The following is a 25,008-nucleotide window of genomic DNA, read 5'->3' as shown; positions in this document are numbered from 1 at the left end:
CGGACATTAGTGGCAATATTGAAAGAAACAAGTCAAAGAAATCACGGACAAACAAGGCCAATGCCATTACTTGAAGGCTGCACCCATCTATCTGGGCGGTTTCAGCTTGCCTTGCAGGGAGCTCGGATGCATATGTCTGACAAAGAAATTCTTTGTTACTGTGCAGTATTTACCCACCTGTAGCCGAGCCTGATTTCGACTTGCATCTTGCATTTTGATCATTGAAACACCTCCCGATCAAAAGATTATTTAAGACTTGTAACTCTTCAAACGTCTGCCCATATCGCTCAATCTTGCACTAAGCGCCCGCAAACATGAATGCGACCGACGGGAATAAAACCACAGTGTTGTTTGACATTACACATCAATGTCTTGATTGCTTTGAACGTGTGACCGCAAGTCACGACACTATACTCCTCACGCGATCTCTCGAGCCAGGAGACACCACGACGACGGCAGGGAGGCAGGGACGAACAACATTTAACTTCTTGGGCCTGAAAACCAGTTTCTCATTCTGGATTGACTATAGTGGAGCTCTGTCACTGATGGAATCGTCGTTGGATCAAAGCCTACGGGGCCGTACCGACATTTCTACAATGGTCGCCGAATTGTTGGAGATGATTCTAAGGAATCTGCATCGTGGTAAGTTCTACCAAGCAATTATAAAGACAATCCAGCCTTTCATGACTAGTCAACTGACTCTTGCCATACCAATCGTGTAGTCGAGTCCAAAACCGAGAGTAATATGATCTTCCCGAACGATGCACCCACGCCAGCACAGCAGGTCTTTCTGTCAAGATGGGACCATGCGTGTCGGGGAATTGACGCTGCACTTGACCGGCTACATACAATAGCTATTGCCATTAGAAAGGCTTCTGCGAAACAACTCGACCACTCGGTCACAACCATACTGACTGAGGAGGATATGGCTTTTCGTAAGGACATTGCCTCACTGGTCCGGTACAGATTCCCTGCCGCCCGTAAGGGACTATGTCGGCAATTGGGAGATTGCATAGCTGCCAGACGTCGAATATTATTGCAAAATAAACAACATTCGAGGCGGCTCGCTATAAGGCGGCCGCATCAACTCGCGCCCCTCGGCAACAAAGACAAAGACAATCACCCGAACCCCGCACAACCCGTCATACAACGAGTCAAGGGCGGAAAAGTATCACATCCGACAAATATTACAGGCTTCACAAAAGCTTCTTTACCAGATCCTCGTGCACCCTCACTCGAGCGACTTCACTCGCCGCCCAAAAAGGCTCTTACAACACTCGTAAGCAATATTTTCACCGAAGAACAAGACTCATTCGTTTATCCGCCTCCTCCCAAGGTGAATCCCGGAGAGACTCACGCTCGATGCCAATTCTGCTTCATGGCGTTGGAGGTTAAAAGCTCTGAAGAAGATAACATGAATCGCTGGAGACGCCATGTCGATCAGGACGTTAAACCCTATGCTTGTCTTTTTCCGGATTGTTCCGAATCTCTTATCTTCTTCGTGCATCGCCGCGACTGGGAGTCGCACATGGAAGCAGCCCATTCAAAGGATTGGTTGCGAAAGGTCCACACTATGACCTGGTTCTGTGATTTTGGCCATGACCCTCCTGTCACATTTGAGACCGAATTACTGTGGAGAGAACATATGCTAGATATTAAGTCTCACCCAAATCGAAAGAAGCTACCAACCCAAGCCCAGCTTGACGCCCGTTCTCCTCAGCAGCAACAAATTGCACCACGCGAACCATTTGTATGTCCTCTTTGTGAACGAGTTCCGGATGAGCTCTCGCAAAAAGTCGCAAAAGGCAAGGGAGAGCCGATTGCAATGCACAATATTCTTGTGTCTCATGTAGCGAGCCATATCAAATCACTATCTCTAATGGCTCTACCATCTCTAGAGGTTTCTGCCCAGGAGATAAGGGACATCGACAACGACTCGTTACTTTTCACCGACAATTCCTTCAGAAGGCTTTTTGAACCCAGACTCAATTGCTCAGCCTCCTAGCGGTCGGGAGCACATGGAGACTGCTTCCTTGCCTCCCGTATCATGGTCTTTCTGGGATCGTGAAAGTATTGCGTCTCTATTGGCAAACGACCAAACTATGTCCTGGGATGACGACTTCCCCGACTATTCACAGCCAGAAGCCCCAAAAGATTCAGCCGATGATGATTGGCTCGAAGAATATGCTTCGTGGAAGAGTGAGCACGACCCTGCATTACATGAATATCCAGAGAACGATCTAGTCCTCAGTGATTTCAGAAAATGGCAGAAAACCGACTTTGACGTTAATTCACAAGACGGAGCAAGTCGGACAGAGTTGTCGTTTGCTGCACAGTTTGGGGACGTTGACACAACCAAGCGACTGCTAGCCATGGGTGTAGACATCGAGTTAGCGGACGAAGATGGTCAGACTCCATTACTATGGGCAGCATACAATGGCCACGAAGCGATTGTCCGGTTACTCCTGGAAAATGGTGCACGGATTGAAGTAGCTGACCAGGTCTATGGCCGTACATCGTTATCATGGGCCGCTTCAAAGGGACACCAAAATGTGGTACGCATACTTCTTGACAGTGGAGCAGACGTAAATGCTGCTGACAACTCACAACGAACACCACTCTCTTGGGCAGCCTCCAGAGGTCATGTGCATACAGTACGGCACCTATTAGAGGCTGGTGCAGACAATGAATTAGCAGACTCGAGGTCAGGGCGGACTCCACTCTCATGGGCTGTATTGAAAGACCAGGAAGCGGTCGTGGTGCTTCTTCTTGGCCAAAATGTTCGGGTCGACGCACGAGATAAATCACACCGGACACCGCTTTCGTGTGCTGCAGAACGAGGCTATGAAAATATTGTTGAACTACTCGTTGAATGTGGTGCCGATATAGAGGCTGTGGAGTCTGACTCACAACAGACACCGCTTTCATTGGCGTCCGAAGGAGGACATGAGAGGGTGGTGCGGCTGTTATTGAGGCATGGAGCAAATGTGGAAGCGGCTGACTCTCAAGGTTGGACAGCTTTGTCTTGGTCTATCGATCAGGGGCATGATGGAATTACACGATTGCTGAGACGTTCTGGTGCCCGAACTCCCGATACTTCCTAACATCGTTTATCGTATTCTCATGTGGCATCGCTGAGTTATTGCATATAGAGTTGTAGAAATTCCTTTTCTTCTTTTTCAGTTATGAGTACATAAAGAATACCAAAAAAATCAAGTCGTAAGACCATTGTTCATATTGCCCCAGGCTCTTCCCGGTCGTTTTGCAATAACTCGAGTCTAAGCCCATGAATTACTGTCGCTGCCCAAACCAGCCAGCGAGCTCTAACGCACAGGATTAAGGGCCTTCTCGGGGGCATCAAAACGATCTATCTCATCAGACCAAGGTATTCCATCCTACGCCCCTAAACCCTGGATGGTGATAGCAGCAGCTTTGTTCGCTCGAACAACGGCACTCCTAATATCCCACGTTCCCTTGTCCTTTTGTCGCAAGTAATCCGAGGCGTAAGCACCCGTAAACGTGTCCCTAATCGACAATTAAAGTCTGTAAACATGTTCAACTTGATTGACGTGCAGAAAACTTACCCTGCGCCAGTAGTGTCCTCTACCTTCACATCGTATGCAGGGCAATGGCCATTTCCCTCGGCGTTGGCGTAAAATGCTCCCTTAGCCCCGAGTGTAATTACCACATTGGCTACACCACTGTTCAAGAATTCTTTGGCAATAGTGAGCCAAGTGTCTTGTTTAACCTCGTCTCGATCTCGCCCTGACATGATAGCTGCCTCTGATTCATTCATGAGCAGATGTGTCACATGTCGGTAGAGATGCTTGTCGATCGGGCTTGCAGGTGCTGCGTTGAGACAAAAGTCAATACTCGCATTACCAGCAGTTTCCAGCATGGTTTCAACAACATGCTTGTCAATCTCCATTTGAGCAATAACCAAGTCGGGTCGAATGCCACCTCCAAGTTGCTCCGGCTTGAGAAAGTCCTTTTCCTTCCAGGTTGCTGTGGCGCCTTGTGTGAAGAGGCATCGGTTCTCGCGCGTCAGGTCATCGACCGTGACGAAGCAAATGCTCGAACGTGTATCTGGAACTGTTATGATCCCAGAAACATCGACGCCGTTTTTGCTTAGCTCAGCAATGAACTTTTCACCGTATTCATCATCACCGACTGCGCCGATCATCTTGACTCGAATAATTTCCGCGTCCGAACCTGTGTTAATTTCTTGCTTTGTTACTGCCGCGTGTGACTGGCTTGCGGAATGTGCGTCTTCAATGTCGCCTGAGGCACCTTTGAAGTCTAGGAAGACATGCTTTTGTGAGAATTTGTCGTGGCATGTTCGGAATGTGGCAATCGCTGAGTTGGCCCCTTTGCCGCCAAGAGACTCTTCGAAATGACTTGCCAGTACACTCTCACCAGGATCAGGAATACGGCTCGTAATCATGATCAAATCGGCATCCAACCCTCCTATAACTGCGATGGTCTTTGATGGCATTTTTGTGGTGCCCAGGTATGGGGAGGAATCATGTATACCACAATGGTGGATGTTGAGGGATGAATGATCACTGAAGACCAGGTTCTGGGGGATTCTTTGTACTGTTCTTCTCTGAAACCAGCCAACAAACCTGAGCTGGCCTCAGTGATCGTAACTACGATGTTGGTGGCGCGAAAGCAACCAACACCAACTGCTCAGATGATAACCAACCAATCAAGATTAGTCAAGAGGCGCATGCCCGAGCTCGCCTTTGTTCGCGGTCTTACAGCAAAGTGAGCTATGACCGTAAAATGAGAATTGATTGAGGGGTTAATCAGCTCAATATGCTGATGCCCAGTGCGACGACAGAGCTTCATTTGTACCAGGAGTTTCCACTTATTTCCCTCGACAAGAGAAATTCTAGAAATATTGGTTCACAACGCCTGCTTGAAAACAAGAGATGTTTCTGCATAGCTCTGAACAAGAACAAGCAGAGCATGGTGCGGTCGAAAGTACAACGACTGCACCTCACTCTTCGTATACGACATTTGGTAGGACGCAATCCAAGTTTATCCTTTGTCTCGCATCACTTGCCGCGACCTTTTCCCCTCTTTCTTCATTCATCTTCTTCCCAGCAATAGATGATATATCACAGAGCCTGCATGTTTCGGTGGCACGCGTTAACCTAACTATCACATCCTACATGATAGTGGCTGGCCTAGCCCCAGCCATTCTCGGAGATCTCGCTGATAAGGTTGGACGCCGGATTGTCTACATCTTCATGATGACGACTTACTGTACGGCGAATATTGGGTTGGCACTTCAGAGTGACTGGTCAGCTCTATTTGTCCTTAGAATGTTACAGAGTGCTGGAAGCGCTGGTACGTTGCCAATTGTCCACGTCCTACCTGGCACATTCCCTTCGCAGTTTGAAACTTACTGACTTTCAAAGCTACAATTGCACTCGGATATGGTATTGTATCCGACATTGCTCCTCCATCTGAACGTGGCTCCTTTGTTTCTATTATGGTGTTGGGGTACGTAACAGACCCGCGACATGCATATCTGTTGTCCTCCTGGAGTATTCCAAAGTTCCACGAGATTTATACTTACACAACTTTAGTCCTAACATTGCGACGGCAGTTGGCCCAATCATAGGGGCTGCGCTTTCTAGCTATCTGAGCTGGCGTTGGATTTTCTTGTTCCTCGCCATTCTCTCTGGAACCTGTCTTCTAATGTTAACTATGTTCCTACCAGAGACAGCTCGATCAATTGTCGGTGATGGCTCTGGTCGAGTCTCTGGTCTACGACGAACTGTCTTGTCATATCTCCAAAATTCAATACGATCATTTTCCAATGAAAAAAGCGAAGGATACAGAAACGAACCCATTGCCTCGAACGAAGAGTCCACTGGTAGCATCCTCAGGTCACTAAATCCATTAGATAGCTTGAAGCTGCTATGGGCTAAGGACACTGTGTTGATCACCTTGATATTCGGGATCTTCTATATGAACCTGAGCGCTCTACAGGCCTCCACGTCGACGCTGTTCATCAGTGTGTATGGTGTATCGGGGCTACAATTGGGTTTGATATACCTTCCATCCGGAATAGGATCTTGTCTAGGGGCATATGGCGCCGGTAAGTTATAATATATTCTGTTTCAAGATCTCTTCTAATATTGTAATTTGTCAAACACGTTTCCTATAGTCGCGTCATCGTGAACAAGTATTTGGAGCTAACGAGATATTGCTCAAGGTCGTCTTTTGGATCATGACTATCGTGTAATAGCGAGGAAGCATGATATCCACATCGATGTCAGGGCCGGTGATGATCTTGACAGCTTCCCGATAGAAAAAGCCAGGTTTCGGAGCACCTGGTATCTTATCGGCGTTGGGACTATTTCTTTGATCGGCTATGGCTGGTCAATGCATTTTCAAGTAGTGAGTGCCACGTGTGGAACGTTGTCGAGTTAAAACCTAACTAACCTACGTATAGCACATGGCAGTTCCTTTGGTGCTTCACTTTCTTATAGGATTCTCTACCGCTATTATTTTCAACGTAAGATCTTGCCATGTTCAACCAACCCAGAACTAGTCTTGCAGGGCCTGAACTAATTTTACTTTATAGATGAGTGGGACACTACTGGTAGATATTCACCCAAAGTCACCATCGTCAGCGCAAGCAGCAAATAGCATTGTGCGAGCATTTCTCGCTGGTGGGAGCACTGCTCTTGTTCAGATATTTATAGATGCTATGGGTGTCGGATGGACCTTTACCATATTTGGCATGGCGGGCTTAGGGTGTGTTCTAGCTGCTTGGCTGGAATGGAGCTGTGGTCAGGACTGGAGAGCAAGGATGAGAGCAAATGGTGTCGAGCGATAATTGTCCAACAAGTTTTATGTAAGGCTCTGAGTATTCATATCGCGTGGACTCATGCTGACAAGAACTTCTAAGACCGAGGCGTGCAGTGACATACTTTAAAGTGCGGAAATAGCAATCCATTGATTAAATAATTAAAACCAACACCAAGTCTTCCGTAACAACATGATGAACCCTGTCTTCACTACCTAAACTTTCTTCAATCCCCCTTCGCGTCTAGAAGAAGTCATATAACCCGACACTCCCTCATCCACGTCGGAATCACTACAGCCCCTTTAACTCTCGCTTTGCATGATGGGTCCATACAAGGTCTTAATCAACTATAAGAGGATTTGTTTTTTTTTATATGTAATTGAGCTTTTATTAACCCTGCTCTTAGGTATTCTAGCTAGTAGGCAAGCTAGCTACTAAGGTAAGGGAAATCTAGGGCTATTTTAAGTAAAGAAAATTATCCTAGTAAATTAAAACCTTCCTTAATATAGTAAGATATATAATAAAAGCCCCTTAAAAACCCTCCCTAGGATTATCTATAGTAGGCTTCTTAATTAGGGCTAGCTTAGTTAATATATACCTAATTAAGAACCTCTTTTCCTCCTCTAATAGCTAGTAAAATTAGGAGTTATAGGATTTAAACCTATTACCTTTGGCTTAGAGGATAAGCCGTTGGCTAAGCCCGGTGACCACTAACCGCTGGACCACCGACCCCTAAGAGGATTTGTTAGTCAAGTCATCTGTAAACTGTCATTACGGAAGCGTCAGATTATACTTACCCATCGATCCAAATCAGCCCTTCTCTCCCATTGCGCATATCCGGCATCTAAATTCTCTTCATAATTGTCAGCATTTTGTACATTCCCTACATTACGAATTGTTTTTTTCCTTACCTTTAGTTACGAAAACCACGTCCTCAATGTCGGGGTTTTTGCGTAGCTCCTGGAGAAAAGCTGTTGCTGCACTTGCCGTGCCAACTTGTCCGATCAAAAACTTGACACCTATGGTTAATGCGCGTAAGCTATTGCATGCAAGACTGAATGGGGATCATGGCACTTACTTTCACGTGGAAGACCATTCTTCACTAGCATGTTGCCACATTCTGCAATAGCCTCAGCGAAAGCGGACCGACTTTCATGCGTAGGGGCCCCATCGGTAATAACAGTAACGAGTAGAGGTCGAGTGAGGCCATTAGGGAGCTTGTGATAAACCAGAGGCTCCAGAATCTTGGTCCTCAAATTTGTGCCAATAGCTGTATAACCTGAGGGCTGGAATGATTTGATGATATTGGGGATTTCGTCAAGTTGGAGACTATAAGTCTCTGGAATGTCCTTATTTATGTATCGTAGATAGATACCCTCTCCTTCAGGTAGAATACGGGTGGATACGCAAGCTATGCGGTTGATCAACTCGTTTTGAGCGGTCCAGCGATTTTCACCCGATCTTCCATCTTTCATGGAGCCGCTGTCATCTGTGTAACAAGTATCAGTAACAAATGTTTATAATTGGGCTGTGGTTCTTACCACAATAGAGAACCTGTTGATGCAATGTCACCTGAGACGTTTTGCCAAAGAGCCCCTCTTCACAGATAGAACGCTCTTCACTGTCACGAATAGCTGCTGCTTTCGCTGCGAGTTTCTCAATGAAGTCAGGGCGATCTTTGAAAAAGTTCTCTACCGCAGTACCTATAAGTTCCTGTTTGGCGGCTGCAATAAACTCTTCTTTGGTTTTTGGTTCCTGATGGTGATCGACTCGCTAAAACAAAATTAATTCTTGTTATTTCAATCGAGAAGAGTACTAATAGTACTTGCCTTGTCCATGCGCCGCTTAAACATACGTTTTACTCTGTTCAGCCCTCGTGAAACACTGCTTGATGCTCTTTTGAGCCAACCAATGACGGAGCCAGTGACGTTGAAGACATTTCCAACCATCAACCGGAGTCCAATCTTGAACATCTTCATGGTAAAGTTTGGGGGGTCGAAGACCCAAAGAGTAAAGTGATGAGCAACGATTCTGGTATGGCAGCAATCTGAATCCTTTCTCCGTTATAGAGGCTGGGTATTTTAAAGGTAAAAAAACATCCTTCTTCATGCACTACTGCTCCACAGCTGCAGTGCATGATATGATCAGCTGGTATAGTAGATCTGCAGGACTTGACGTGCTCGGATGCCCAATATTCAGGCTGCAGCCTGATTTTCAGAATGTTGGTAATTTGAAGTGCCAAGACGGAGATCAGGCTATATTGATAAGGCTTACGGTTACACAATACTGAGGGCCTCAAACATTTTGCCGTATGATACCCAATCAAGAGACGCCGCTGTTGAAACTGGAGGCTCTCATCGGCCATGCCGAAAGATAGGCATTAATCAAAAGCAAAGGGAGACTATCAACTAGTATATTTTGTTGATTTTTAATGTATACTTCGGGACTTACGCCTCGGACATCTTCAAATAATATTCAAATAATAGTATATTTTGTTAGATTTATTACATGCAAAGAGTCTATTTACACCTGTCTATCGATGGATATGGCAATCAGTCATTATTCCCTGCTCGACCACTGCCAATATCGGCTGTATCGAGTTGTTGCAGGTATAGGCAAGACCAATCCACGTGGCTAGCTGGACTTCAGGCATTTGACACAGCCCTATGCTTTTCAGGTTGCTACAAACGAAATACCTCAGGTAATGTGCTCCGTGGGTCTGGCCTCAGATGGTTGACTAGGATCGCCACTAGCTATCATGACAGGGGATGTGGTTGAAGGATGTGCCATTTCCCAACAAGCTCACTACTCGGTCTATGTTCCAATTTGATCTCTACTCAACGGGCCCAGGGTTTAATCGGAATGTTAAGGGCACCTTGAATTTCTCAAGAGAATCTTACATAAGATAATATTTATACGGAAGGAGCCTTTTTAATGTTATGGATTGTGCATGCAATTTATATTGCTTATTTCTCCTCCCGTTAAAACCGGCCTAGTACTTAAGTTAAACAAAGGAAATCGGTATTTTATGCAGCAATCAGAAGCTACTTGAGGATTTTATATCCTTTTATTTCCAAATGCCAAGTCCTCGTCTCGGCATCGAAATCCACATTAAATTGATCCGAGGACATGAGTTCCTTTAATTATCTTCTGTTGAAACGAAGCTACCCTGCACACAACGTTTTTCTCTATTAAGCAAACTTCGGATTGCGGACTGGAATTTCGGGCTGTAAAGTGGGCAAGACTCAATTAGGAAAGGTTCAGATCCAAAATAGGATAATGATTGGCGGTTATCGATAGCACGGACCGCTCCATTCGAACAACGTTTCATTTCAACTTAAAACAATTCTGTCCAATCAGATCATTTCTTAATCCCGCTTTAAGGCAACCCATTCAGCTCTCAAGTAAAAAGACGACATTGGCAGGATGAAAGTTGCTCATAAGGTCTTCAATTCCTACGAGAAGCACTCTATAAGGATAATGGCTCAGTAAAAATCAAGATACAATAATCGTACTGAATTATATACCCCCCTCATTGATTTCTCGTTGCCAAAGAATGATACGATGCACTCAAGGTGTTCTAGTTACACTCGATAAAATAACGTTTGCCACCTCCGGAAACCGCGTTATTATAGATTCCCATTAAGTTCAGGATTGATGTCCAAAAGCCTCCTATATATACTAGAAAGGATGATCCAGTGCAGTTTCTGGCATAGGCAATACGCTAATATCATGCGTCCCCGACGGAAGAGAAATATTCTGCTTCAACGGACTGAGCAGATTGATCAGCCACATTGTCAGTACAATGCAGACCAGCCGCAGCCCAGGATACGATATGTGCGATATACCAAGCTTCTTGAGATACTTGAAAGCAGGTTCGTCGAGGTCATCCTCTTCTGACCTTTCTTTCAACATCAACTCGATGATATAAACTGTCGCAGACCTTGTAGTGTAACATGTCCAAAGGAAGATTGGGACTACAATAAGCAGAGTTCTCCATCGATCGCCCAAAACTGTGCCATCTCCAAAAAGACCATCGATGGAAAGCACCCCGTTTCGGTCAGCAGCAAGCAGAATGTGAGACTGGAGGATAGATATCTCTAACGAGTGGCGACCTAACCAAGCCATTGCCTTGGAGTGATAGTTCCGAGTATACGTCGAGGCGTTGCGTAATACAATGTACCCTAGGACTGGGATGCAGGAGACGTAAGGGTGTATAGAGTCGTACGAGCTGACACTCAATGATGAAGTCTTGCTGAAATAGCAAAATAACGCGAACAGACCAGCTAGCGCAAGAACCAAGCGAAGACTCAAGATGATTTGAGTGCTACTCATTCTCTGATTGACGATAGCAGTTCCCATACCGATATATACAATGTACATATCGAGAGTGGCGTGGTACATCCACTGATCAGCGCTCCACTGAATGTTGAATATGATCTCAAAGAGTTCGAACATCCACCTCATGAGGGGAGTTGCAAATATTGCAGAGACGACAATACCAGATATACATACTTTGGCTATCACCGCTTGTGAATCATCATTGTACTGTTTCCCAATCGCCATGGTCGCGTAGATGACGAGGAACCAGAATGAGGCAAGTGGTGCAGCGCAATAGAACATGTAATCTGTCTTCATTAAATACGTCAAAGCGCAGCTCAGAGTATTCAATCGTAGTAGAGTAGTTATTACTCGCTTGAACGAAAAGTCGCCGGTACGGATGAAGTAATGTGTGTGACCATAACCTGTCTGGAACATGTATGCAGCGATACATAGGCGAAAAAGAATATAGACGGAAATAGGTCCTTGGTCAGCTCCAGTCCATTGGTAAATGACAATGAAGCATTGCATCCATCCCTTCCATTCTTCGGTCTGTTTGCGAGAAAGAAATGGTTCATCTTGCTGGTAGTTCTCTTCGTCATCTGCAGGGCCGTCCTCCGGAAGTAGCTTTTCATATGTCCCATTTCCTGTTGAAAATACTTCTGTTTCGAGAGGGCAATCCTCTGGGGGTAGCGTTTCAGACGTCTCGTCTTGTGGTGAAGATAGGTGCTTTGGGGATTTGGGTCCCGTCCGCCGAATTGTGACAAGCAGAGCAACGAAGCAGACGGCACAGAGGATAGCAAAACCATCTACCTCCCAAAGCTTGCTACTCTTGGCCATCATCTGTGTACGATCGGAAAAATAGCACATGAGCAAAACCAGAATGAAAGATCCTACTTGCATGTTGAGCAAAGGCCATTGAGTTTCCTTTACAGATAAAAGGTCAAGGATCTCGCATATGAGGCATGCAGATAAATAGACAATACTAATAGCAATGATGATGCGGTTTTGGTTGACGCCGTAATCTGTACAACAAGTTCCAGTGTGGTGATACCCTTGGATGCGATCGAGTTTGGCGTTGCATCTCAGATTGAGGATAATGTTAGCCCGAGCCTCAGAAACCTGATCAATCACATGCATTGCTTTCGTCATAGGGTCAATCCATGTTTTGTTTTGGTTCAAGGTGACTCCAACAATTGACCATAGGAGAGGAATTTTCCTTTTGTCCTCTGTGTCGTGTAGCCAATTATGAATATCTGCAACCTCTCCTTGTCGTCTAGCACTGGACTTGATATCTTTCGTTTCGTTGCCCTGATAACAAGGTCCTGAAGGAGGACCGTAAAAGATCTGGTTGCCAATGCCGTCTTGTGGATGCATGGGGGCGGTGAATGGGTCTTGATCTGGCGTATTGTGGTTGATAAACCTGGACAGGTGATTGAATCGGTTCCTGTATATGTGAAAACGAGTGTGCCATGGGACACGTCTGGTGGTGTTTCCTTTGTGATTCGTGTACCAAACACCGGCAGCCACATAGATTATAGCAGGTCCTTGTTGATCTTTGATAGCTGGCGGGTCCATCTTCTCATCGGCGTATACGTCGAGATTTTGTACAAAGCCTCCTTTTTCTTGGAGTGGATGTCCGTGACTGCCGAGCCAAACGTTGGACAGGCGCTGGATCATCTGGCCATCGTACGTCAAATTGACATTGTCTCGTAGATTCGGGAAAGACGATTGGTTTTTGTCATGCTCATGCTGTTTCCTGTTGATCTAGAAATTTCCATTAGTGCCGTAGACAATGTCACGTCCAGGATTAATGTACCAATCGACCGAAGGCATAGGCAACGTGTCGGGAGGTCGAGTCACCCACGACGACTATACGACGACCTTCGGTACATTGACGGATATCAGCTGAATCATATTCATGAAGGATGCACCCATCTGGTTGCCATTGACGGAAAGGATACCGATTCCCTTGTTCATCTGGTAGATCGATCCAACGGCCGGTTTTTTGAACAGCGCGACAGCGGTAGGGGTCGTCACCCGGTAGAAAGGTCTTGAAGGAGACGGCAACCAGGAAGAGGATGGCCACAACGATGGAAACTATTCTCGATAGTGGTAAATTCATCTCTTTGTATCGAGTTTCGTGGTTGCAAAATGATGCTGATTGAGAAACAATGCTCCAAAATGAGTCAAGAAGGTAAAAGTCACTTGAATTAGAGAGACGGATAAAGCTAAAACTTATGGAACAGTTATTTTGTTGGATCCTGGTAACTTTGAAGACAGCGGAGGACTGCCGTCTGCCAATTCAAGGCTGGGAACTGGGGAGCTTTCTTTGATGAGTATGCGGACCAAAACCTCCAAAATGCGGATTGTGAAGGGAATTGCCTGAATTCCAGAGGCGACCAATAATTTCCGGGTCTAACTCATGTCAAACTTTAATTGTTGTCGCTGAACATTGGCAAGGGCGAATGTCTTAGCTAACCCTACTGCAATATCAAACCATGACATGACAATGACTCTGGTTCTAGACAGACGTCAAAGCTAGTGAGACATTCATGAGTTTTGAGTAGCTGGGCGGATTGATCCATCATATTTGAGACGGACGCCACTACTGACAATAAACGGTTTGCATTATCAGCTGGACGCAAGGGAGGTGATAAATACCAACTAGCCTTGGCTCATTACCCGAACTGGCTAGGGACATATTGAAAACCAGCGGAAGGATTTAAGGGCGAGACCGGCGATTTTTAATAGAAGTCATTCCGCTATGTTTCGCAACCCCGGGGACTGGGTAGGTGGGTTGGGAATGGACATCGGGGATATTGAGGGAATACTATGATTAGTAAGCCCACGCCTATATAATACAGTAACTAACTATTCTACTAAGTCTAAAGCTACTGCTTAAGAGATTATATAAAATTTCTATTATAATTTAAAGATAAAATAATTTTATTATATTAAAAGCTATAATATTAATTATAATTTTTTTTTTTTTTAAAAAACTTTTTTTAATTTTTTAATTTTATAAATTTTTTAATATAATAAATTTTAATTTAATAAATTTTTTATAAAATAATATTATTTTTATTAAATATTTTATAAATTATTAATAATTTATTTTTTTATTAAAAATTATTTTAAAAATTAAAAAATAATTTTATTTAAAATACTTTATTTTTTAATATATTAATATTATTATTATATTTTATTTTATAAAAAACTTTACAAAAAAAAAAATTTTATATAATAAAAATTTAAATTTTAATTTATTAATTTAATAATTAATTATATAATTAAAAATATTATAATTATTAATAGCTATATTATATTTAAAGAATTAATCTATATTATAATAGCTTATATTACTATAGCTAAATTTAATTTACCTTTATTAATTAAGTAACCTTTTATTTAATAGTTTATATACTTATATAATAATAGAGTTTTTTTATAATAACTTTATTATAACTTAATTTTTTTTTTCTTTAGTTTTAAATAGCTTAATATAAGGCCTCCTTTTTATATAATAACCTATTAAAACTTAGCCCTTTATATTATTTAAGACTTAATCTATATACTAAAATAATCTTATTAAAAAGTAATAATAAATTAATAAAGAAATAAAAAAAAACTTAAGAAAACTTATTAAAGTTATAATAAATATTTATAGAATTATAATATTAACTTATTAATTAGTTTTAATATTAATTATATAAAAAATTAAACCCTCTTTAGGAATAAATAAATAGATTATAAATATAAATTTAAAATATATAAGCTATAATCTTATTACTTATTTTCCTTAAGGAAATACTTATCTCTATAGAAAACCTTTTTATATCTTTAATATTAACTTTAATAAATACTTAAATTCTTTATAAAAAATTATTTTTTTTTTATAAAAATACTTAAGAAAATATAATAAATATATTATATAAGTATAATAAATATATAATAAGCTTAAAATTAATTATATCTTTTTTAAAAGGCTATAAAATATATAGTATTTAATTAATTAATATTTAAATATTAAGCCTTAATAAGTAATTTAAACCTTTTATTTATAAAAAAGTTATTATAATTTTAATTTTAAAGTCTTTATAACTTATTTAAATTAAATTAATTTAGATTTTAACCTTAAGAGATAAGCTATAATTAAGCTATTTACTTTTTATTAAGGTAAAAATAAGTCTTTTTTAATCTTTTTCCCTTAGTTTAAGAGTATTATAGCTAATATTAAAAGGAATATATAGAATAACTTTTTTAAAATTATATTCTTATAAAATGCCTTAAATAAATAGCTAATTAATTAATTAATTACTATTAATTTCTCTATAAATAATATAAATTAATAGCTTAATAAAATATAGATTATAGCTTAAAAGCTAAATTAAGCCTAAAGAAAGAATAAAACTTTTTATTAAAAAGGGAAAATACTATTTTAATTAAGAGATTATATTTAATTTATTAAAAAGCTAGTAATTAATAAGGATAATAATACTTAAATAGTAAAAATAAACTATATTATAATTAATCCTTAAGATTATTATAATTTAAAGAAAAAGCTAATAAAATAAAGCTAAAGATATTACTTTAAATATAATTTAAATAAATATTTAATTATTATTTACCTTAAGAAATAGTAATAATAATAAATTAATTGTAATAGGACTTAGAGGTAGCTAGGTAGATTCTTGAAGGTAGGACCTGTATTGATGCAAGACTAAAGCTTGTCCCCTTCCCTAAGGGACTGCGAGATTTTCAGATGAATCCCCCTAGAGCGGGTCCCGACGTATAGCCGAAGACCCCTCGAAGGTCGTGGGTTCGAACCCCGTTACATTAATATAATATATATTAAAAAGTCTTTATAAAGTAAACTTAATAATAATATTATAACTTAATAAAGTCTTTATTATAAAGAATTTAAAGAGAATAAAGAATATTACTTAAGAAATAAATAGCTTTAATATAAAAATAGGTATTAAAGCTTATAAAGATAAAAAATAGAGATTAAGAATTATAAAAGAAATAAATATTTAGCGCTTTAGCTATAATATTATATTAAATTAATAATAAAGCTTAAGAAGCTTTAATAGACTTAAGATATAATATATACTTATTAATTAATTCTTAATTTATTTATAATTTTTATTTTTTATATATTAATAAATAAAAGTAATAATTTTATAGCTTTATTAAGAATAATTAAAAAATTATATTAAAAAGTATTATTTACTTTTAACTAGAAATTAATAATTATAATTAAATTATTTATATTTATATTATTAATAAATTAAAAAGAAATATATTTTTAAGGAAACTTTAAATAAAATAAAACTAAATAATTATTATATTATATTAATTATAAATTTATTATAATATTATAAATATTTTAATTCTTTTTATAATAATAAAATATAATTCTATAAGCTAAATTAAAAAATTAGCTTTTTTTTTAATCTTTATATTTATAATATATATTAAATAAATCTATAGAAAGCTATAATAAGAAAAAATAAGCTAATAGTAAAAAAAAATAAGCTATTAAATTAATTTATTAAGAATTAAAATCTTTTTTTAAAGAATTAACTTAAAAACTTAATATAAGCTTATTAACTTTATTAATATTATTAATCTTTAAAATATTAAAAAGATATTTATAAAGAAAACTTTAATTAACTTAAAGAAAAAATTACCTTAAGAGATTTATAAAAAGTTCTAATATCTCTTTAATAATATAAAAGTATTATAGCTATTTTCCTATTAATTAAAAATAAACTATAAAATTAATTTTATAAAAAATAAGAATAAAAATAACCTTTTTTTCTCTTAAAGGCTATTATACTCTATATTAAGAAAAGAACTATTTATATTATAAAAAATATTAATTAATCTCTTTAATAAAGAGTTTATTTAAGCTAATAGCTTAATTATAATAGCCTTTATACTATTTATTAAGAAATTAAGAAATAGATTAAGATTTTATTATAATTATTATACCTTTAATATAATTATATAGTAAGATTATTACTTTTTATTTTTAATTATAAAGATACTATAAAACCTTTTAAGAGTTAAATAATTTATTAAGCTTAATATTATTATAATATTTTATAAAATATAAATAATAAAACAGTAAAAAGATTAAATAGCTTTTAAGACTTATTTTAATTTATTTAAATAGTTTATATATTTATTTAAATTTAATAATATTTTTATTATATTTTAAAGATTTATTAATTTAATATTATAAAAATATTTAAATAGATTTATAATAGTTTATATTAATAATATTTTAATTTACTTATTAAGAAATTTAAAAGACTATATAATAAAAATAAAAGAAATATTATAATCTTTATTAAAAGTTAAATTATATTTAGACTTAAAAAAATATAAGTTTATTATTAAAGAGATTAAATACTTAAGGTTTATTATTAAAATAAGAAAAATAGTATTTTATAACTTAAAGAAATAATAAGCTATTTATAAATAGGCTATATTTATATTAATTAAAAGAGTTTAAAGTTTTTTAGGCTTTATAAATTATTACTATATATTTATTTTAAATTTCTTTATAATAGTAATTTTTCTTATAAAACTTATTAAAAAGAGTATACTATTTATATAAATAAATAATAAAAATACTATATTTCAAGAATTAAAATATTATTTTATTAAAGCCTTTATATTAATAAGATAAAATCCTTAATAATTTATTTTTATTAAATTAAATAATTTTAAGTTTACTATAAGTAAAGTATTTTTATAAAAAAAATAAATAGGGAATTATTTATTTAATTATATATATTTTATAGTAACTTTTCCTTATTAAATATAATTATTTAATTTATAATAAAGAAATATTAATTATAATATATTATTTAAAAGTATAAAAAGTAAAACTATATAATATTAAACTTTATATAATCTTTATAGATTATAAAAACTTAAAGTACTTTATAATAAAATAAAATCTATTAAAATAATAAGTTTATTAAGTAAAAAAGCTATTAAAATTCTCTTTTTAATTTATTTATTAAATAAATAAAAATATTATAATACTTAATACTTTAAGTTATAAAAAATAAAATTAACCTTAAGAGATAAATAATAAGTATATTTAAAAATATAAAAAATAAGTATTAATAATAAAAATAAATAAAGAAATTCTTAAGGAAAATTAAAATAAATTAATATTAATCTCTAGGGAATTAAACTTAAGACTAAATAAAATATTAAATAAAATACTAAATAAAAGCTTTATTTTAATTAAATTATACTCTTAAGATAAGCTAGTAATTATTAAACTTAATTAATAAAATACTTTTCTAAAAGACTTTAATCTTTAATATCTATAGAATAAGATAGTATATATAAATATAGTATATCTAAGTATATAAGTAGCTATTAAGTAATAAGCTTAGTATTTCTTTATAAAATTAAAATTATAAATTTAAATTATAAAATATAAAATTAATAAAAAAAGATATTTTTATTATTAAAGATATCTCTAGGTATTTAAAAGTAATAGTAATAATTATAAGAGTATTATAGATTAATTATAAACTTATATTATTTAATAAAAATATAATTTAATTTTAAGAGATTATTTAAAATATAATATTACTTAAGCTTAAGTATAATAATATTAATACTAGCCTAGGTTTATATAGTTATATTATTACTTTATTAAGAATTATAATATTTATAATTAAAGTTATATTTAAAGAGAAGTAAAATAAAGATTATTAAAATTACTATTAATTCCTTAATAACTTTATAGTAAATTTATAATAAACTTTATTATTAGTTTTTTAGCCTTAAGAGATTAATAAAATTAATACTTATAAATTATTTAAAATTAATTAATAAAAACTATTATATTAAAAGCTATACTTAATATAAAAGCTAAAGAGTATATATAGTAATTTCTTAGCTATTATTATAGATTCTATAATATATTTATTTTAATTATTAATAATAAAGATATAAATTAAATTAAGAAATTTTAAAGTTCTTTTTATAAATTAATAAAGATTAAATAATAACTTAATACTATATATTACTTATAAATAAATAGTAATTTTAAATAATTAAATTAAGAAATATAAGTAATCTTATAAATTTATATTAATTATTCTTAAGATAATTAATTAAGCTTTTTACTTATAGTATAATTATTATTAAATAGCTATAAATATATTTCCTTAAGTATAAGCCTTTTCTTTATTATATATAGTTATTATATATTCCTTTTTTTAATAAATAAAAATATAGATTTTAAGCTATAAGATTATAAAGAGTTTAATACTTAATAATTTATAATTAAATTATAATAAGTATTTAAACTTATTTAAATATAAGCTATTATTACTTAATAATATTAAGAAGATATTATAAATTAATATAAATATTTTACTAAGAGATTCTCTATAAATAATAAAGTATAATTAAAACTTATAAATATTAAATCTATTTAATTATTTAAAAAGCTTAATTAGTAATAATATAAATATATAATTATAAAAATACTAAGTAATTATATAATAAAACTTAATATCCTTAGTAAAATATATTTTTAATTTTATATTAATCTTTTAAAGAGGGTAATTAATAATCTCTTTCTAGGTTAATAAAATAATAATATTTAATCTTTTATTATACTAGTAAATAGTAAAGATAAATAGGTAATAAAATAAATTAAATATACTTAATAAAAAAACTAAAGTTATAAATAAATTTATTAATATTTAATTAAGTAAAAAGGATATAAAGTGCCTTTATAAGAATTAATTAATTATATTAAAAGAATAATAACTTTAAATAATTTTAAAATATAATATAAATCTATTTTAAAGAATAATAAATCTCTTAAGTAATTTATAATAATTATATAATAAGATTAAAGTTATTCTTAAAAGAATATATTATAAAGTATATTAAGAAGAAAGTCTAGTAATTATATTAAGTTTATTATATACTTAAAGCTTAAATAGATTTTTATTTCCTTAGAAAGCTTAATAATAAAATAAGGGTAATAATTAATATAAATAAGAAAGTCTTTATCTAAGATTTAAAAAAAGCTATATTAAACTAGTTAAATTAATATAAATTAAACTTTTATATTAAAAATATATAGATTATTTAATTTAATTTTATTAATAATTAATTAAGAAATTCTATATTATCTTTAATATTATTTACTATTTAAATATTATTATCTTAAATATTATTATTATTATTATTATTATTATTATTTATAATAATAATATTATTAATATTTTAATTATTATTATTATTATTAAAAAAAGTAATTATCTTAAGTATTTTATCTTTATACTTTTTATTAAATATAATAAAAATAGCTTATTATAGCCTCTTTATAGTAAAAAAAGTTAATTTTATTAATAACTTAATAAGATTAATCTTAAGCTCTAGTAAATTAATATTAATTATACTAAAGAAAATATAAGTAAAAAGGCTATAAATAAGCTTATTACCTTAATAAGCTTAATTAAGTTTAATATAATACTATATTAAATTTATAATATTAAAAATAGCCTTAAGCTACTTTAAGGTAATTAAATTTAAATAGTAAATAGACTTTATATTAATATAAATAATTATAATATAAGTATTATATTTAGCTTATATTATATTCTTAAAGAGATTACTATAAGCTAAATATATTAATATAGCTTAATTAATAATATATACTTTAATTATATTTTAAATAAAAAAGGAATATAAATTAGCTAAAATTATTATAAATATATTATAAATAATTTATAATATCTTTAAGATATTTCTATTTATAATCTTTTAAATTAATAAAGATATTATTATTATTAATATATTAAAAGGAATTACTTTAAAGATTTATTAAATTCTATAAGATAAGTATATTAATAGTAAAAAGCTATTATAATAAGTTAATAATAAAGTTATTATAAAGAATAAATAGAGTTCTTATTAATATATAAAGCTAATTATTAGCTTAATAAGTATTATACTTTATAGAGAAAATTATTTATAAGGTTAATAATATTAAAGTAATAATAAAGTAATAAATATATATTACTTTTAATAGTAATATAAATAAGAATAAAGAAGGTTTTAATATTATAATTTTTACTTTTTTTCTTAATATATATAAAAAGATTTAAATACTATTTAATAATATAATTAAGGCAGTTTTAATAATTTATTATATTAAAGAAATTAATAATAAACTTAATAAAGACTTAAAAAAAAACTTATTTAAAAGTAAATTTAAAAAAGAATAAAAAAAATAAAAAAAATAAAAAGAGCTTAATATAAAATAACTAAGAGATATAATATAGTAAATTTATAATAAAAAAAGATAATTTTAATAAAGAGGTATAAATAAAGATAATATAATTTAATTAAAAAGAATAAAAATAAATATATTATAAGTTTATAAGGTTATAATAATATTAATAGCTATACTATATTTAAAGAATTAATTTATACTATAATAGCTTATATTACTATAGCTAGACTTAATTTACCCTTATTAATTAAGTAACTCCTTATTTAATAGTCTATATACCTATATAATAGTAGAGTTTTCTTATAGTAACCTTATTATAACTTTATTCTTTCTTTTCCTTTTCTCCTTAGTCTTAAATAGCTTAATATAAAGTCTCCCTTTTATATAATAACTTATTAGAACTTAGCCCCTTATAAATAATAAAAATAAAGTAGCTATATAATTATAATTATATAAAAAAAAAAAAGAAAAAAAAAAGAAATTAAGGCAATAGTATTATAAAGATATCTATAGATTATATAGCCTATATATTAATTATAAATTATAAAGAAAAGGAAATATAAATATTAAAAAGTAATAAAATAATAATAAGGCTTTTATAAGATTAAAAAAGCTTATTTTTCTTTATTAATAAAAGCTAATTATATTATAACCTTATTATTATTAGCTTTAATTTAAAAAAATAAAGAGATATTATTAATAGCTATACTATATTTAAAGAATTAATCTATATTATAATAGCCTATACTATTATAGCTAGACTTAATTTACCTTTATTAATTAAATAACCCTTTATTTAATAATTTATATACCTATATAATAGTAAAGTTTTCTTATAGTAACCTTATTATAACTTTATTTTTTTCTTTTCTCTTCTTTTTAATTTTAAATAGCTTAATATAAGGCCTCCCTTTTATATAATAACTTATTAAGACTTAGCCCTTTATAATAATTAAAAATAATAAAAATAATAATTTAATTATTATTTATATTTATAATATTTTAATTTTAAATATTAATAAGAAAATTATTTTTAAAATAAAAAAAAATATTAAATAATTTTTATTAATTTTTTTTTATAATAATAAAATTAATAATAAAAATTAAATTTTTATAAATAATTTTTTAATTTAATAAATAATTAAAATTAATAAAAACTTTAAAATTTATTATTTTATATAATAATTATATAATTTTATTAATATTAATATTAATATTAATATTAATAAATAAATATTTAATAATTAATTTTTAAAAAAAATAAAAAATTTTATAATAATTATTATAATTTTAATTTTATAAATTATAATATATATTTTTAAATAAAATTTATATTAATATTTAATTTTAAAAATTATATTTTTTTATAAATTAATTTTAAAAATATATTTTAAAATTTATATTTTAAAAATTATTATATTAAAAATAAAATAATTTATTATAATATTTATTTCTTTAATAAATATCGCAGGGTTTAAGGACAGTGTAAAATTACACTGATTCTCTGCTATAGGATCTAAGCTCCAAGCCCCTGGTCAGCTAACAATATTACAGCGCCCGATGCAGAGGAGTAAGTAACCTCAACTCTTATCAACCGACATCTTCCCATATACACATCACTCTCCATTGCAACACATTACGATTTACCTAAGGTTTTAATCTTCTTTCCATACCAAGCCTAAGATTAAATATTAGCACCTTTTCATGTTTAGGGGATATTGAACTCACAGATTCATACCCAGCGCCGATGATATAATTGCCAATCTTCTTCAGCAGCCAAGGCGTTGGAACAGAGACAGCAATAGCTCGTGCCTCTTCGTCCTTCTTGTTTTTGTTCAGAAGTGTATTTGTCGGTACAGAGGGATCCAACATGGCTGGCCGCGCTAAACCAACAATGTCGAGCGAACCATTTGCTAAAGCATCTTCTATCACCTTACGGCTCCGGAACCCGCCTGTGACGAGTAATGGAAGGCCAGGGAATTGATCTCTGATGGCTGTCGCAAAGTCAAGGAAGAAGGCTTCTCTAGCCTTTGTGCTTTCTTTCTTGACGGCTGGGACTTTGTCAGGGTCGGCAACACCCTGTGGAGAAAGTTAGTGATGGAACCACTGACTGAAAGGTAGAGAGGGACTCACAATTGGCTCTTCATAGCTTCCACCACTGATTTCGAGGAAATCGATACCAGCATCTGTGATTAAACGGAGCTGTTCGATACAATCCTCCAGGGCTTGCGAAGACTGGTGATCAACTGAGTTGAACTTGATACCAATTGTAAAGCTTGGTGGCACAGCCTTGCGGGCAGCCTTGATGATGTCCACTACAATCTTTGCCCTCTTTCCAGCTGAACCCCCATATTCGTCAGTCCGCTGGTTGGTTTTGGGGCTCAAGAACTGTGAGAGGAGATATCCGTGTGCTCCATGTACCTCTACGCCGTCGAATCCAGCTTCAGCAGCGAGGACTGCAGTCTTGACGAAGCGATCCTGGATATCCAGAATCTCCTTAACCGTCATGGCTCTTGGCGTTCCAAACAGCAATCTGGAGATAACGGCCGCGAACACACCTCTTCCGAGTCGCAGAGGGATAGCGCTTGGAGCGAGTGTCTTGTCAAAAAACCCTCTAGTACCAGCGCCGGCTGGCGATTGCCGACCGGGATGACTGATCTGGACCACAGTTGGAGTTCCGCCGCTTCGGGAAGCAGATGCCCACTTCTTCCAGCTTTCAACAATGCGGCTCCTGTCAATGGAGTCATTGTTGGCGATATCTCCAGGCTGACCTAGGTGGCGAGGATCAACTTGAACGTTTCCTGCAGCAGTCAGTTAGCAACAGCTCCGTTGATTCAAAGTAGAGAATCGAGAATACCTGTGATTATAAGTCCCCAGCCGCCGCTGGCCCAGGTCTTGTAAGCAGTATAGATTTGATCAGTTGGTAAAAGATCCTGATCTGCTAAGTTCTCTGCCATGGCAGACTTGGCTAGGCGGTTTGGCAGCGTTAAGCCATTTTTCAGTGTCAACGGTTGCTCAATGTGAGACGTCATGGTAACGAATTGGTCAGAAATTCAATGTGACTCTAGATATGATGAATGGTAAGTTGTTGATGCCTTGGAAACTACTTATAAGTAGAATTTCCCGTGTCAGCAGTGTGGATCACGCTACGTTTGTTTACGGCATGGAATCAGACTGATTCAGACTTTAGGCAGTGGTGGCGTTAACCTAGGTCCGTCCGCGTTTCGGCCGAGCCACACGTATTTAATCAATCACATACCCATCTTATGCTTTTCTAGGGATCCGCTGATTGCCACTACGGGTCTCATGCTGATAAATCATCTAGACATAAGACCTAGGTGTGATGATAGTGGAGCCCGAGATGTTATGTGTGTTAATAGTCTACGGGGTAGCATAAAAGATAGCCTCCTGGGTCTTAGGGTATAAAAATAAACAGCCTAAGAGGTTTGGCCTAAAGAGCATAAGCTAGCCTACTAATTTTGTCTATTATGCTTCTGGCGGCCAATTCTTCTGACACCCTGAAGATAGTCTCCGTGGTCTAATACGGTTTTCGTCGGACTATGGG

At 33.7% G+C, this 25,008-nt stretch overlaps 6 protein-coding genes across 6 annotated transcripts; 2 read left to right on the top strand and 4 right to left on the bottom strand.

The window, feature by feature from the left end:
* Window positions 1–314: 314 nt before the first annotated feature.
* Window positions 315–3,104, top strand: FPOAC1_003742 (uncharacterized protein; the record flags this gene model as incomplete). Its single annotated transcript, XM_044848297.1, has 3 exons — window positions 315–642; window positions 723–1,938; window positions 2,006–3,104. 3 exons carry the CDS (start codon window positions 315–317, stop codon window positions 3,102–3,104), a joined length of 2,643 nt encoding a protein of 880 aa, XP_044714213.1.
* Window positions 3,105–3,395: 291 nt separating this feature from the next.
* Window positions 3,396–4,495, bottom strand: FPOAC1_003741 (uncharacterized protein; the record flags this gene model as incomplete). Its single annotated transcript, XM_044848296.1, has 2 exons — window positions 3,396–3,525; window positions 3,585–4,495. The coding sequence occupies 2 exons, from the start codon at window positions 4,493–4,495 to the stop codon at window positions 3,396–3,398; spliced, it is 1,041 nt and encodes a 346-aa protein (XP_044714212.1).
* Window positions 4,496–4,934: 439 nt separating this feature from the next.
* FPOAC1_003740 (uncharacterized protein) lies at window positions 4,935–6,856 on the top strand (the record flags this gene model as incomplete). The annotated part of the gene is made up of 6 exons (XM_044848295.1): window positions 4,935–5,355; window positions 5,427–5,511; window positions 5,598–6,112; window positions 6,230–6,414; window positions 6,470–6,532; window positions 6,602–6,856. The coding sequence occupies 6 exons, from the start codon at window positions 4,935–4,937 to the stop codon at window positions 6,854–6,856; spliced, it is 1,524 nt and encodes a 507-aa protein (XP_044714211.1).
* A 645-nt stretch (window positions 6,857–7,501) lies between these two features.
* Window positions 7,502–8,805, bottom strand: FPOAC1_003739 (uncharacterized protein; the record flags this gene model as incomplete). The annotated part of the gene is made up of 6 exons (XM_044848294.1): window positions 7,502–7,558; window positions 7,624–7,679; window positions 7,738–7,845; window positions 7,905–8,315; window positions 8,368–8,529; window positions 8,682–8,805. The coding sequence occupies 6 exons, from the start codon at window positions 8,803–8,805 to the stop codon at window positions 7,502–7,504; spliced, it is 918 nt and encodes a 305-aa protein (XP_044714210.1).
* Window positions 8,806–10,507: 1,702 nt separating this feature from the next.
* Window positions 10,508–13,271, bottom strand: FPOAC1_003738 (uncharacterized protein; the record flags this gene model as incomplete). The annotated part of the gene is made up of 2 exons (XM_044848293.1): window positions 10,508–12,913; window positions 12,966–13,271. The coding sequence occupies 2 exons, from the start codon at window positions 13,269–13,271 to the stop codon at window positions 10,508–10,510; spliced, it is 2,712 nt and encodes a 903-aa protein (XP_044714209.1).
* Window positions 13,272–23,090: 9,819 nt separating this feature from the next.
* On the bottom strand, window positions 23,091–24,475 carry FPOAC1_003737 (uncharacterized protein; the record flags this gene model as incomplete). Its single annotated transcript, XM_044848292.1, has 4 exons — window positions 23,091–23,121; window positions 23,182–23,522; window positions 23,577–24,244; window positions 24,301–24,475. The coding sequence occupies 4 exons, from the start codon at window positions 24,473–24,475 to the stop codon at window positions 23,091–23,093; spliced, it is 1,215 nt and encodes a 404-aa protein (XP_044714208.1).
* Between the last annotated feature and the right edge of the window lie 533 nt (window positions 24,476–25,008).

Source organism: Fusarium poae, chromosome 1 (genome assembly GCF_019609905.1).
Source record: "Fusarium poae strain DAOMC 252244 chromosome 1, whole genome shotgun sequence".
In the NCBI taxonomy this organism is placed as follows: Eukaryota; Fungi; Ascomycota; class Sordariomycetes; order Hypocreales; family Nectriaceae; genus Fusarium; species Fusarium poae.
Note: the sequence above shows the minus strand (reverse complement) of the source record. Positions and strands in the feature narration are given on the sequence as shown.